Source organism: Cetorhinus maximus, chromosome 36, assembly GCF_964194155.1.
Source record: "Cetorhinus maximus chromosome 36, sCetMax3.hap1.1, whole genome shotgun sequence".
Classification (NCBI taxonomy): Eukaryota; Metazoa; Chordata; class Chondrichthyes; order Lamniformes; family Cetorhinidae; genus Cetorhinus; species Cetorhinus maximus.
The window spans coordinates 5,350,149-5,363,956 of NC_135914.1; the positions used below are offsets into that span (position 1 = coordinate 5,350,149).

General features: G+C 45.5%; 2 protein-coding genes across 2 annotated transcripts in view; one reads left to right on the forward strand and one right to left on the reverse strand.

Moving 5' to 3' along the window:
• Window positions 1–13,808, forward strand: part of rnf115a (ring finger protein 115a) — a 38,534-nt gene that overhangs the window by 22,481 nt on the left and 2,245 nt on the right. The gene's annotated exons all lie outside the window — the stretch shown is intronic.
• itga10 (integrin, alpha 10) overlaps window positions 735–13,808 on the reverse strand; it is a 96,172-nt gene continuing 83,098 nt past the window's right edge. Inside the window, exons 21-30 of the mRNA XM_078534087.1 lie at window positions 13,417–13,509; window positions 12,576–12,652; window positions 10,142–10,231; window positions 8,586–8,673; window positions 7,186–7,299; window positions 6,026–6,133; window positions 4,168–4,281; window positions 3,340–3,435; window positions 2,769–2,882; window positions 735–1,956 (exon numbers count right to left, since the gene is read on the reverse strand). Of these exons, the coding sequence (XP_078390213.1) occupies window positions 1,885–1,956; window positions 2,769–2,882; window positions 3,340–3,435; window positions 4,168–4,281; window positions 6,026–6,133; window positions 7,186–7,299; window positions 8,586–8,673; window positions 10,142–10,231; window positions 12,576–12,652; window positions 13,417–13,509 (966 nt within the window). The 3' untranslated portion in view covers window positions 735–1,884. The remainder of the gene's footprint in view (window positions 1,957–2,768; window positions 2,883–3,339; window positions 3,436–4,167; window positions 4,282–6,025; window positions 6,134–7,185; window positions 7,300–8,585; window positions 8,674–10,141; window positions 10,232–12,575; window positions 12,653–13,416; window positions 13,510–13,808) is intronic.

The following is a 13,808-nucleotide window of genomic DNA, read 5'->3' on the forward strand; positions in this document are numbered from 1 at the left end:
TTCTTGCAGTAGATAACATGCCATCTGGGTACTAATAGCTGGGATTTTCATAAGTAACTTCCACTCTTCCCAAACTAATCCAAGAGTGTCCTAAACAGTAAAGTTATCAACCAATATAGATCCTACTTTTTACCTGTGTCTTCTCTTCACGCTGTTGATTCCCTTGCTGCCTGTCCAACTGTGCTAGAGTGGCTCTGACATAGTTATCTTTTTCTGCCAAGTTTTCAGTCTTGCTGCCCTTCCTACCCTGTCCAAGTGGTGCAGTCATGAACAGAAACTATCCCAGTGAAAGAAGTTGATGTTTCACCACAGCATTTTGCTGTCACCTTCACAGCTGCTAATGTTGGTGCGTAAGATGTCATCCTGTCAACATACAATAGGGAAAGTGGAAATGAAAATATACGTCAATGCAGACAGAATGTCCTTCCTATGGCTGAGCCCGGGAGCAGCAATAATCTTATATCAGGAATTAATTTTTTCCCTTCACTGCCTGTTACCCATATGATTCCCAGCAGGAGTCAGTCAGCAGTAATCAAGAGCAGGGGCTGGGGCTAATTTCTACCAGTTAGTGAAGCTAACTCAGCAGACATCTGGTCTATATGGCTCAGCTAATAGCTCAGAGAGCGGGAATATTGCTGCCCCCATCTGTCTCATTCCTTAATCTAAAATACTACTGAATGTAAAAAGAGTAAATTCGAATTTTGTATGCACAATAATGAGACAAAAACTATAAATCAGGTTTTATTTCTTTAAATGTTTATTTCCAAAAAAAATGAAAGCTTTAAATAAAGTGCACGTAAATATTTGTTCCTTAGGCTGAGTGACTTCAGTGTCAGTGAGAAGCTGGAATTGGAGAGGGGTAAGCAAGATGGCTGGGCTGCCTTGGGGGACCCAGGCAGCCCTTTCCCTCAGCTTTTACTTGGCTTCAAATCAAAATGAGAGATGATTTGGAGCAGTCCATTCTCACACACGAGCTAGGGAGGTGGGGGGAAAACAGTCTGAGTGATACAATCTGTCCTGATCCAGGTGTGACAGGTCTGCGTTCAAACCCAACCTCGACTAATCGATACTTGGAACAAACGCTGTGTACTCTCATCTCGTGAATGTTTGTCCCACGGGTTTGAAATGCAGGGGGCTGTTGCAAATCAAAGATTGTCATCACGTGGGTGAGCTGGATCTGAACACCGGTTCTCCCTGGTCCTTTGACAGTTAACAGCATGGACTGGGGAAAGGAAAAAAAAACAGTAGAATAAAGGTGAATGTACGTTTTTGGGTTATCTGGTCCACACCAGTGTCTGGGTGTCCAGTTGCTGGCAGTTACGTTCTTACACATTTCCCCTTGTGTGTTTGATCTCTGACTCGCTCAGTTGGCAGCATAAAGGTGAGCAGATATTTCACCTTCAACTCATTTAATTACAACCAAAGATATCATTTCCGGCACAAGCCCCACACCTCAAGGTGGCAACAGTGCAGAATAGGTAGTGGCTGTATGTAGTAAGCAGCCTCAGTGGGGTGGGGTTAGCAGGGTATGACGGGCTGAAAGGGGCTGTGTTGCTTGACAATAGGAATGGACACCCCACGTTGCTGAATCTACACAACGCATTTAACAGGAACAACCTTTGAACGATGCAATAAAATCCACCGTACAGCTTGTGTCTCGTAAGTCACAACCATTGGAACACAAATAGTTTCCTGGCACCCCACCCTGGATTGGTCCCAAGAGTTTTGGACAAGGTGACACGGCCCCTTTGAAGGGTACTTGCAAATTGAAAAAAGCTTCAAGGAAGTGCACAGCGGTCAGTCTGTGTTCGATGGGACGGCGTGGGCATGTCAGAGATTCCTGACACTGAGCATACTGGGAGCTGCACTGGAGCAGCCTCAGCCTCACTCTTTCTTCTCATCATCCTCCTTGTCCTCATTTTCTTCCTCCTTTCGTTTCCTCTTAAAGAATCCACACTGTAGGGGAAACAGTTTTTTAATATTAATGCAACAAGTTTTTTTTTCTCTTTGGCCTGTTCACTCATTCCATTCCTTGATCTTGCAGATAGGAGTTTTATCACCATTTCAGAGTTAGGGAAATATATGCAGGCCAACAAGCCTGTTGCCTTTTGATAATACGACGCAAGAGGAAATAGATTTAGCTACATAAAGCCTTGGGTCAGCAACACTTAAACCAATGCATCCTGTATTGCCTCCCATACCTGGTGTTACTGAGGTCCTGGAGAAGATACTGAAGAAGTGGCTAAACTGATGTACAGTGCTGGTGAGCTGTTACCAGGAGTTACAGCTGGTGAGCAGAGGATCAGAGAAGATATGATTGAAGTTTTCTAAAAATGAAGAAGGTTAGACGTGTCACTTAAGATGGATGAAGATGGGACAAAATGGTGGTGTGCGTGTAAAGAGTGAGGTTAGATAAAGGACGGTGAGTGTGGATGCCCATGGTCATTGAGAATGGAGTCTGATGAGTTGTGGGTGAACACATTTCCACTTAGAGTTAATTGTGACTTAGCTGGCATTAGGAGGAATTATCACAGACCCCTGAGGATTACTTGATTGCCTCAGGGAACAGGAGAGGAATTTCTCCTAATTCATATATTGGATTTCTAGGACAGATCAGCCTTCTCAGCAAAATCCTGTCTCTGATCTCTCTCAGAACTCTCTGTACTTTGACATACCTTCAACAACTTGATTACTCTCAGTCTCTTTTAATCTCAGATTTCAGTATTAACAATGGGCACTGAGCCTATAAAGAAACACCAGACATTTACCTTCCACAAAATAAAAACAATGAGAGCCAACAGCAGGAGACCCCCAAGCGTGCTTCCGATGATAATCCACAGAGAGACGGCAATCACCACTGGTTTGATCAGCTCTAAAGTCACCTGGACATGAAATTAGACACATCAGCAAGCAGACCAGTTTAATTCTACAAACTCCTACTCGAACTCAGAGAGTTTGATGGGGACAGTGTAGAGGGAGCTTTACTCTGTATCTAACCCCATGCTGTACCTGTCCTGGGAGTGTTTGATGGGGACAGTGTAGAGGGAGCTTTGTTCTGTATCTAACCCCGTGCTGTACCTTCCCTGGGAGTGTTTGATGGGGACAGTGTAGAGGGAGCTTTGTTCTGTATCTAACCCCGTGCTGTACCTGTCCTGGGTATCAGATGTGGGAAAAGTGTGATTCCTACACTCTAGCAATCTGAACCTTGACATTTGACCTCCTGTCTGCCTGTACATTCAGAGTTCTTCAGACTCTGGATTTTAACAAATAACTTTAGCTGTCAGAATATAATTCCCTCCCTTTTTATTCCAGTGCAAATTAACAGGAAATGCTGCTTACCTCTCGATACCGAGCCGTCTCTGTAACAGTCAGGACCTGAGGCGTCCGCACATCCAGAGTGAAGGTGGTCACGATCTTCAGGGATTTGAACCTTGCCTGTGGAAATAGGGTTTGATAGTTTCAGCACAACCTAAAGCCAACTGGCAGCCCACAGTCCCAAACTGGATCAGGGGTCTGAACGTACAATAGGGCTTGTTTAAAAACAGATCAAAAAACACACGTGTTTCGGGCTCGTTGAAATGCAGAGGTTACAGCAAGCTTTCACTGGCAGCTGTGCAATCAAACACTACTGTTACAGAGAAAACTGGGCATAACCTGTCTGACCTACAACACATCTGTACAGGGGCAAAGCATGGAGACTCTGGCGATCAAGGACTGGCCTCCCATACAGTTTATGTTTGAAGATCAGCAGACTACTGAGCTGAGCGTTACGCTGCACCCACAGTCATCACTGATATCTCTCTTTCCGGGCACAATAAGTCCTTATTCAGAAAACACAGTTTGATGGATTCCAGTGATATGTTACATAAGGAACTCACTCTTTGTACCAAGACAAGTGCTGCTGCTGGACCAAACTGAGCAATGGGGAGGGCTGGGGTTAGTGTGTGTGGAGGTTTGGGGTTGACTGGAGACTTATTACTTTCCAAGAATGCTGCTGAACCCTGATATACTTTCCCTGCTCTTCAAATCTAGAACTGACCCTGTGAAATATCACTGGGTGCAGGGTGAGAAAAAGTCAAGGGCTACACACTGTCCAACAATATCGCACCGAGGCATTGATTGACACTGGCTGCCAAAGTGGGGAGTTACAAATAACCTCAAACTCACCGTCCTGAAGAATTTGCCATTCAGCGTGTAGCCAACATGAAATGCCATCTCCTCATTCCTGCCTAGTGTCTTCATGTGGCAGGTGAATGTGCTGCACCGGGAGTTACTGCAGTCCTGTTAGAATGAACACACGGAAAGAAGCAATCTGACCTTCACTGATGATAATTAACTGCTTCCCCGTTTCAGTGAACTCCCACCACAAACCATGACTCCTACCAGCAGGTTGCACGGCACCAACTGAGGAAATTAAAACAGACAACACTGGAAAAACTCGGAACAGAAATACCTGGAAAAACTCAGCAGGTCTGACAGATTCTGTGGAGTGAGAAACAGAGTTAACGTTTCACAGGCCGTATGACCCTTCTGAAGAAGAGTCATACAGACGTGAAGCATTATCTCTGCTTCTCTCTCCACAGAAGCTGTCAGACCTGCTGAGTCTTTCCAGCATTTTCTGTTTTTATTTCAGATTTCCAGTATCTGCAGTATTTTGCTTTTACCAACCCCTGAGGAATTTGACCTCAGACACTCCACTCAGAATTGGGGCAACTCCAGGTTTCCTCCTCCCCTCCTGAAAGCTCTGAGGTACTGATCAATAGCCAAAGGTCAATCTCAGATGTCTTCAGTCTACATGTCATCACAGTCAGGTTGAGTCCTGCCCATACTAAATACCTCACATGTAGCAATCAAGGCAGGCCCACTCGCTGATTTTCAGACTACTGAATCCAATTGTTGTTCTATTATTGCTGCATTGACTGAGATCAGTAAACACAACACGGAGCAGGGATCACACCGGGACCTGTTGTCTGTACAGCTCAGCGGCATTTATAGCAGAGCATTTACAGCCAGAGTAAGAGACTGTAGTGCATGGCAAATTTTAGATACGTTAGGGGCTTATTAAATGGAAATCAGCAATAACAGTCCCTCTCTCTATCTCACTCCCTCTCTCCATTACCCTCTCTCTATCTCACTCTCTGTCCATTACCCTCTCTCTATCTCTCTCCCTCTGTCCATTACCCTCTCTCTATCTCACTCTCTGTCCACTACCCTCTCTCTATCTCACTCTCTGTCCATTACCCTCTCTCTATCTCTCTCCCTCTGTCCATTACACTTTCTCTATCTCACTTTCTGCCCTCTCTCTTTCTCAATCCATTACCCTCTCTCTATCTCACTATCTGTCCATTGCTCTCTCTCTATCTCACTCCCTCTGTCCATTACCCTCTCTCTATCTCACTCCCTCTGTTCATTATCCTCTCTCCATCTCACTTTCTATCTATTGCCCTCTCTATCTCACTCCCTCTGTCCATTACCCTCTATCTCACTCCCTCTGTCCATTACCCTCTATCTCACTCCTTCTATCCATTACCCTCTCTTTCTCACTCCCTCAGTCCATTACCCTCTATCTCACTCTCCCTGTCCATTACCCTCTTTGTATCTCACCCCCTCTGTCCATTACCCCCTATCTATCTTACTCCCTCTGTCCATTCATTACCCTCTCTCTATCTCACTGCCTCTATCCATGAATTACCCTCTCTCTTGAGAATGAACCAGCAAGTGGCATTCTTCAGGGCAATGCCTTACCAATCAGAGTCAAGCTGCCTGGTTTAAATGTTAAACCATGTTTGGCAGTTAACTGTCAGTCACCATCAACTAGTGCATTCTCCATGGCAACACCTCTATCAGAGTCCCCTTGCCAACCAATCCACGCTCTCTTCTCATACAGTATAAATTTGATGTCTCCCATGGATTTGTATTCTGATGAGTGCAAGATGAAAAGCTTTGGCAAAGATGTCTTTTTTTTCAGCAATACCCAATTTCTGTGCTACCAATCGGCCGACTGCTGACTATTTTGCTTAATTACCAGGCGGTCCACATGTCGGAGATCTCTGGGAAGTAAGTGTGTGGCTACGTCTTGGTTTTCCCTCAGTGGATCTGTAGCATTATCCATGGAGCAATTTATCCCAGTGACCTGTGAAAAAACAGAGCTACTGAGAACAGGAGGAGACCACGTGCAGTGCAACCCACCAACTCCCACACAACCTTACCTGGGAAAAAAAGCCAGGATCTAAAGTCACAAGCACAATGTGCTAAGAGGAACAATGAACAGCTAAAAACATTACCCATCTGCGGAAGGCACTGCCTGATCTCCTGTACCTCATGAAGTGATCAGTTATCAGAGGTAATGGACTATTTGAGGGCGCGTCACAGCTAATCCTGATCTTCACACAATATCTACTTTCTAACTGGCATCACTGTGCAGGAATCAAGTCTCTGAGCACAGGCCAACTGAGGCAAATTGCAACAGCTCAACTGCTGCCCTCCATGACACTAGTTAACTCAGTACAGAATAGGAATGTTGCATGGGACCTTCCCACTCTGTGTTTACTGCTGTCTATTGAGGCAGAGAGAGGGTAATGAATGGACAGAGGGAGTAAGATAGAGAGAGGGTAATGGACAGAGGGGGTGAGATACAAAGAGGGTAATGGACAGGGAGAGTGAGATAGAGAGAGGGTAATGGACAGAGGGAGTGAGATAGAGGGTAATGGACAGAGGGAGTGAGATAGGGGGTAATGGACAGAGGGAGTGAGATAGAGCGTAATGGACAGAGGGAGTGAGATAGAGCATAATGGACAGAGGGAGTGAGATAGAGGGTAATGGACAGAGGGAGTGAGATAGGGGGTAATGGACAGAGGGAGTGAGATAGAGCGTAATGGACAGAGGGAGTGAGATAGAGCATAATGGACAGAGGGAGTGAGATAGAGCGTAATGGACAGAGGGAGTGAGATAGAGAGGGCAATAGACAGAAAGACACACTGGATGCTGCACTCGTCCAACAGGCATCAGTGGGTGACTCACTTTTATTTCACATATATCATATTTCTCATTCCTCCCCCTCTAACTCTAACCTACAAACCTGGCTACTTTTCTGTGAATAATGAACCAATGTGTCTACCATTGAAGAGGCGGAGGAAGGTTATAGGGGAGCTCAGTGGTTGAGCCTGGTACTGGCTATGTACTTACAGGCTCGGTAAAGGCAGTGGTCACTGCAGAAATGTGATAGTATCCGCTGGTCATGGTCGGAATGTAGATTTTAGCTTCCAGATCCTCAGCAGGAAAACAGCCAAGGTTTTTGATCTAAAGACACAAATAAGATGCAATGAAGACTGCACACCCACTTGGCAATTCCAGACCACCACATACACCTTGCTATGTTTTTTGAGAGCCCCTTCAAACATCCTGGCACTGCAGCAGCAACTCACTAAGGTACTATTTCAAAGGAAAGAAAGCAAATTTAAGTTGTAGCTTTGTGTAACTCCCACAATATGCCAACTATGCTGCAGAGTGACACATGTTCCAATATGTGTCAATATTTCAGGTCTTCATCCAGGATCAACAACACCCAGGACAGGACTCGGGGGTGGGGGGGAAAGACATCCCTGGGCTCAGGAACCAATGAAAGAGAAACACAGCAAACACATAGTCGCTGCGGTGACCGTTATACTCCTCCCCACCAATACTCACAATGTTCTTCCCTCTTTTCCAGGCACCGACCTTTGCTGGGGTACATTTCCCCCCTTTCCTATACCTTAATTGCTTCAGCTACAAGTGTCAGCTAGCTATTTGCCCATAAGAATAATGGCTATCTGGAACTTCCAACCACACAAATGGCCTCCTTCTGTGCTGCACTGGCTCCATAAAAAGCTATCAGGTTAATTGAAAATTTCAAAACTGTGATTGATGGAGTTTTATTGGGCAAGGGTGTTAAGGGATTATAGAATCAAAGTGGGTAAATTCAGATACAGAGCAACCATCGGTTAACTGAATGGTGGAACAAGTTCGAGGGGCTGAATGGTCTCCTGTTCCTATGTTCACAAAAGAACTGGGTCATGATCAGCAGCAGCAACCCTAGCTGAGTTACCCTCCCTAATGTAGAAACTGTAAGGTCAACTGAAGTGTCCTCTGTCCTCAACTGGTACCTGGCTGGGGTGGCTGACAGAGCACAAACCAGGACATTCCTAGAGGACAAGGCTCAGCACCAGACAGGGTCAGCATTTACCCACTCAGCTAAGGATTAGGGATCTGCGTAGCTTTGGTTGTCCACACACACACACACACACACATAGAGCAATCACACTTGTGGTTACAGCGATGGATGGTGGGTCCTGGTCTCCGATTCCCAGAGTGTTGGCAGATGGAGAAGAGAGGAGACAAGGCTGGGGGGGTACAGGAGGGAACCCAAGCCCTCTCACTCCTCTGCTTGCAGCATACCTTGAACCATACCAGGGAACGTTACCACACACACATATTCAGTCACCGATAACAGAAGCAACTTGAAACGCCACAAAGGTTAGTTTAACCATCACCATTCACTAAGGCCAAGGGTTCAGGCAGTAATAGCTTCATTCTCTAGTCATCTCTACCTTAAAGATGTACTTGAACTCGGGATGAATTTCTTCAAGCACTGACTCGGTCGCTGGCTGCATCTCATAGCGCTGGAGACTGGATTCACTGCCAGGAAAAAGCAGCTCGTTTTAACAATGGCATTGGCACAGCCATCTTTGTAATATCAGTAATTATATTCTTAGGAACAGTGGCACAAGTAAAAACATCTTGAATTTTCTGCTCCTGAACTCATGCACAGGCAGATTAGAATTACACTGATACAGGCTATGCAGCCTGACTGGTCCATTTTGGTGTTTATCCTCCACACAGGCAGGATCCGAATCCCTCTCCTATTCCCATATCCCTTTATCCCCCCCCTCCTTCAAGCCCATATCTAATCTATTCTTAAATGCTGACGGAGCCCCTTCAGTCACTAAGCTGATGGGATGTTACACAGATCCAATCTGTGTGAAAGGTGCTCTCTCCTAAATCTCCAGTTTAATCTTACATCCCTCATTCCAGACCCCTTCACTACCCTCTATCTATCTACTCTGTCCCTTCCCTTCATAATATTAAACAATTTTATCAAATCTCCCAGTAACATCCTCTCTTCTAATGAAAGGCCCTAATTTTGCAAATCTTTCTTCCCGTCTTTATTTCTCCAGAGCAGGCAGCTTGCTCGTGAAGCTGTGCGGATTTGAATGCAGAGTAAATTTCCCATGACACTGAGCCTACTACACTGTACACACGTCCCAGCCCCAGCAGAGCTCCCTTTGCGGCAGCAGCTGGCTTTATTTTCTCTCTCACACTCGCTATTCTGGGGCCTGGGTGATTGAGAGTCTGCTGTGTGATGTGAGTCGTCACTGAGCTGGGGCAGCCTCGGGCTCATTTCACGCGGGACCTGTGCAAACCGCAGAGGGCGGAGGATTTCATCACGTCCACTAAAGCTCGTTTCGAACCAGGAGTGAAGGAACACAGTGATAATTGATTATCCTCCAGCATAAACAAAAAGCAAAATGCTGCCAGGAAAACAGAAAAACTCAGCAGGCCTGACAGCGTCTGTGGAAAGAAAAAACAGAGTTAACGCTTTTGAGTCTGTATGACCCGTCTTCAGAGCCGCGTGCGGTGTTTAGCTTTTAGTTCAGCAAAATACTGCATTGGTTGGAAATCTGAAAACCCTCAGCAGGTCAGGCAGCTACTGTGGAGAGAACAAAGGAAATGATTCGAGTCTGAAGCTTTCTTTAGGGCTGTCAGATATTATAGATCAACAATGTTTACAAAGGAACAGAACAAAGAGGAGGGGAGGCAACACAAGCCCACGCACATCAAATAGAGAAATAGAATGGCGTACAAAGTGGAGATGGTCACCATCAAAGCTGCTTTCACCTCATTTTTAATTCAAACATAAAATGCTGGAAGTACACATCAGGTCAGTCAGCGAGGCAGCTGGAAGTTTCTCGAGTTCTGATATCGCTGTCCTACACGTTCTGAACTTCCAGTTTTTGTTTGTAATTTTCGGGATTTGAAATCTGTTTAACAGTCGCGTGTTACTGATGTACCAGCATGATGAGACTGCAGAATTGGTACCACTTACCTGGTGAGGAGAAGATCTGACTCATACCGCACTGCCGCCCAGATGTAGACTGTGTTATCATGAAGGGTTTCATTCATCTCAGTGCTGTCACTGCAAAAGGGAAAAGATTTCAATAACATTGGAGGACAGCCACACCTCCAGGTCAAACCCAATGTATGGCCCCTTCCCCTCGTACCCTGCAATGCTCCTCGAAGCAAGTGAGAGGGTGGGCGGAATGTGATAACCAAGAGCTTCCATCAAAAGGTTACAGAAGGTAATGAGCAAAGAAGGAAGTCACACTGACTCAGTCAACATTTCCTTGCAGTCAGACTGAAGAAAAGATATTCTTGCACTGGAGGTGGTATAGCAAAGCTTCACCAGATTGGACCCTGGGATGAGGTGGTTGTCATATGACGACAGGCTGGGCCTATATTCTCTGGAGTTTAGAAGAATGAGTGGTGATCTCATTGAAACCTCCAAGACTGTGTAAGATCAGAGAGATTGTTTCTGCTGCTTGGGGAATCTCAGGATAAGGAGCCCATCACTTAGGACTGAGATGAGGAGAAAATTTCTTCACTCAAAGGGCTGGTGAAACTTTGGAATTCTCTACCCCAGAGGGTTGTGGATGTTCCATCATTGAATACATTTAAGGCTGGGATAGACAGGCTTTTGGTCTCTCAGGGAATTAAGGGATATGTGGAGCGAGCGGGTAAATGGAGTCGATGCCCAAGATAGACCATGATTGTATTGAACGGCAGAGAAGGCTGAACAGGCCATAAGGTCTACTCCTGCTCCTATTTCCTGTGTTCTTGTGACAGCCTCAAGCAGTTGCTGTAGGAGAGGAAGAAAGAAGAGAGGGAATGGAACAAAGTAACAATACAGATAACCAATCCATGACCCTCAAAGAAACCTGTGTGAAGTTGTTGATCAAAATGCTGAGCCATAATTCAGCATAGCTGCTTTCAGAACTCAATCAGCGACAGGAAGGTGCATTTATATCGCGCCGTTAACACAGTAAAACCTCACAAGGTACTTCAGGGGAACATAATCTGACAAAGGATTTGGCACCAAGCCCCATTTGTACTCCTGACCAAAAGCATGGTCAATGAGGTAGGTTTTAAGGAAAATCTTAATGGAGGAGAGGGGCAGAGGAATTTAGGGATGGAGCTTCGGTCCTTGGCAGCTGGAGTTGGTAAAGAACGGGCTGTGACCCCACATCACATTTTGCAGGTGAAATGTTTTGATACTGTGGGGTGGGGTGGGGCGGGGTGGGGTGGTGGAGCAGTGGAAACCATCTGATAATCATATTGGGTGGGGGGACTGAAATATTTTCTTTTACTCTGGGCCATCATGAATGATTTTATTTTGGTGTTCTCAAGCGAATGGTGTACATATACATATAATTAATACATGCAACACAATAAAAATGGTCCTAATGGAATGGCCAATGTTTCCCTTTGGAACTTGAAAGATATTCTACACTGGATTGGATCAACTCGAAAGTAAGTTTATGTCTATGCTGCTTTTCTACTTGTAAATATAAGTTTAAAATCTTATTGGTCTCTGAAGGGATGAAAGAAATGGATCATTTTAACCAATTAAACATATTTTGTGCAGTTGACACAACTGTCAATAGCGAAGTGATTAAAATCAGGGATTTGGAAGAGGGCAGAGTTGGAGGGGGGGCAGAGATATCCGAGAGTTGTGGGGTTGGAGGAGGTTACAGAAATGGGAAAAGAAAGACTTGCGTTTCCATAGTGTCTTTTACACCACCGGACATTCCAAAGGGCTTTACCGCCAATCAAATCCTTTGGAAGTGTAATCATTGTTGAAATTTAGGAAACTTGGTGGGATTTTGTGGAAGCTCCCACAAACAGCGATGTGTTAAGACAATGTGTTTTTGTGATGTTTAGTGAGCGTTAACTATTGGTCCCAGATCTTTGAAATAGTGTCAGGGAATCTTTTATGTTCAGCAGAGAGGGCAGATGGGGTCTCGGTTTAACATCACATCTGAAAGACAGTGCAGATTTCCCTCAGTACTGCAACGGAGTGTCAGCCTACATCCTTGTGCTTAAGTCCTGAACAGGCATTTGAACCCACAACCTTGTGGCTCAAGAGGCGAGAGGGTGACCCACTGAACCACGTCTGGCAACTCTGTGGAAGGCCAAGGCTATGGAAGGGTGTGAGATTTAAAATGGGGGTGTTGTTGGACAGGGGACCAAACAGCGAGCACAGGGGTGATGGATGAACAGGACTTGCTGTGAATTAGGATACAGGAAGCAGAGCTTTGGGTGAGCTCAATGCCTTGTGTATGCATCCAGCCTTCAGGTGCTGCCTCGAAACCATCTAATCCTGCTTCCCTCACCAGTCGCAACCTGCAGAAGTAGACCCGAAGCTTTATGTGAGAGGTAGTGGAAGAAAGCAATGAAGTGAGATGGGCTCTGTGCTCTCTGACCTGGTAACGTGGAGGTATAGCTCCACTTCGTCCAGAAGGAGTGAACAATGGAACTCAAACTCCACCCGGAAGGACACCTGTGGGGAGAATAAAACAATTTGTTTCCTAGGTCAGACAGGAAGCGCTGTTCTCTACATGAAACTGCATCTTAAAAATGGAAAATTCAAAGAAACACAAGCATTTCTCTTCTGACTGCAGTTACCTTCATTTCCTTATCAATATCTTTAGTTGCTTCTAATCCTGACCTAAGGGGGCTTGGTCCCTTGCTGGACTGCAGTTCCTAGATTCCAATGGAATTCAGGTAACCTGTTTTAGTAAACATCCTTCTTGCATGAGCCTAATAAATCTTACACACAGGCTACTCAACTGTGGCAGGCAGCACGGCAGCACAGTGCAACCCTTTTCTCATCCAATCCCATGTGAATGTACTTGCCAGCAGGGGTCACTCGACATTGATCACAAATGGGAATGCTGGCTGAATTTTTGCCCTTGGATCAAGGCAGGTCAATTGACCAGTAGCATCCTCTCTGAGATTAGGCCTAATCAGGAGAATTCAAACTAGGATCACTGACTGTACTGGATTTAAGACACTTACTGACTATTGTGAACGTATGGAGAATGTGCCAAACTGAACTCTAGGTAGCAATCATTTGCCAGCAAGCAAGAAGAGGAAAGAGACCAGCACTGAGTTCCAGCTCAGTCAATGCCTCAGAACTAACAGTCTGCAGTGGAGGCCAAGAGGAACATGGAACAGCAAGTGACTAATGGAAGGGGGGAACGTTAACTCTTCTCCAGATAACCTGACAAGCACAGCTTGTGTTGTCTGTCCTGAAGAACATACCTGCATCAATGATCTGAAGACTGGAAAACTCACGTTGCAGATTCTGTGGTGTGCTGAATACACCAGACATTCAACCTTATTCTGTGTGTCACCCTGAGAAAAGTAAAGATCATAAAATTAACATACCACACGGGATAGGCCTCCAGCAAATACTTCCACGACAGGCTAGAAACAGAGTAAGGCTCAACATTGTCCCCATCAAACACTCCCAGTGCAGGTACAGCACGGGGTTAGATACAGAGTAAAGCTCCCTCTACACTGTCCCCATCAAACACTCCCAGGACAGGTACAGCACGGGGTTAGATACAGAGTAAAGCTCCCTCTACACTGTCCCATCAAACACTCCCAGGACAGGTACAGCAAGGGGTTAGATACAGAGTAAAGCTCCCTCT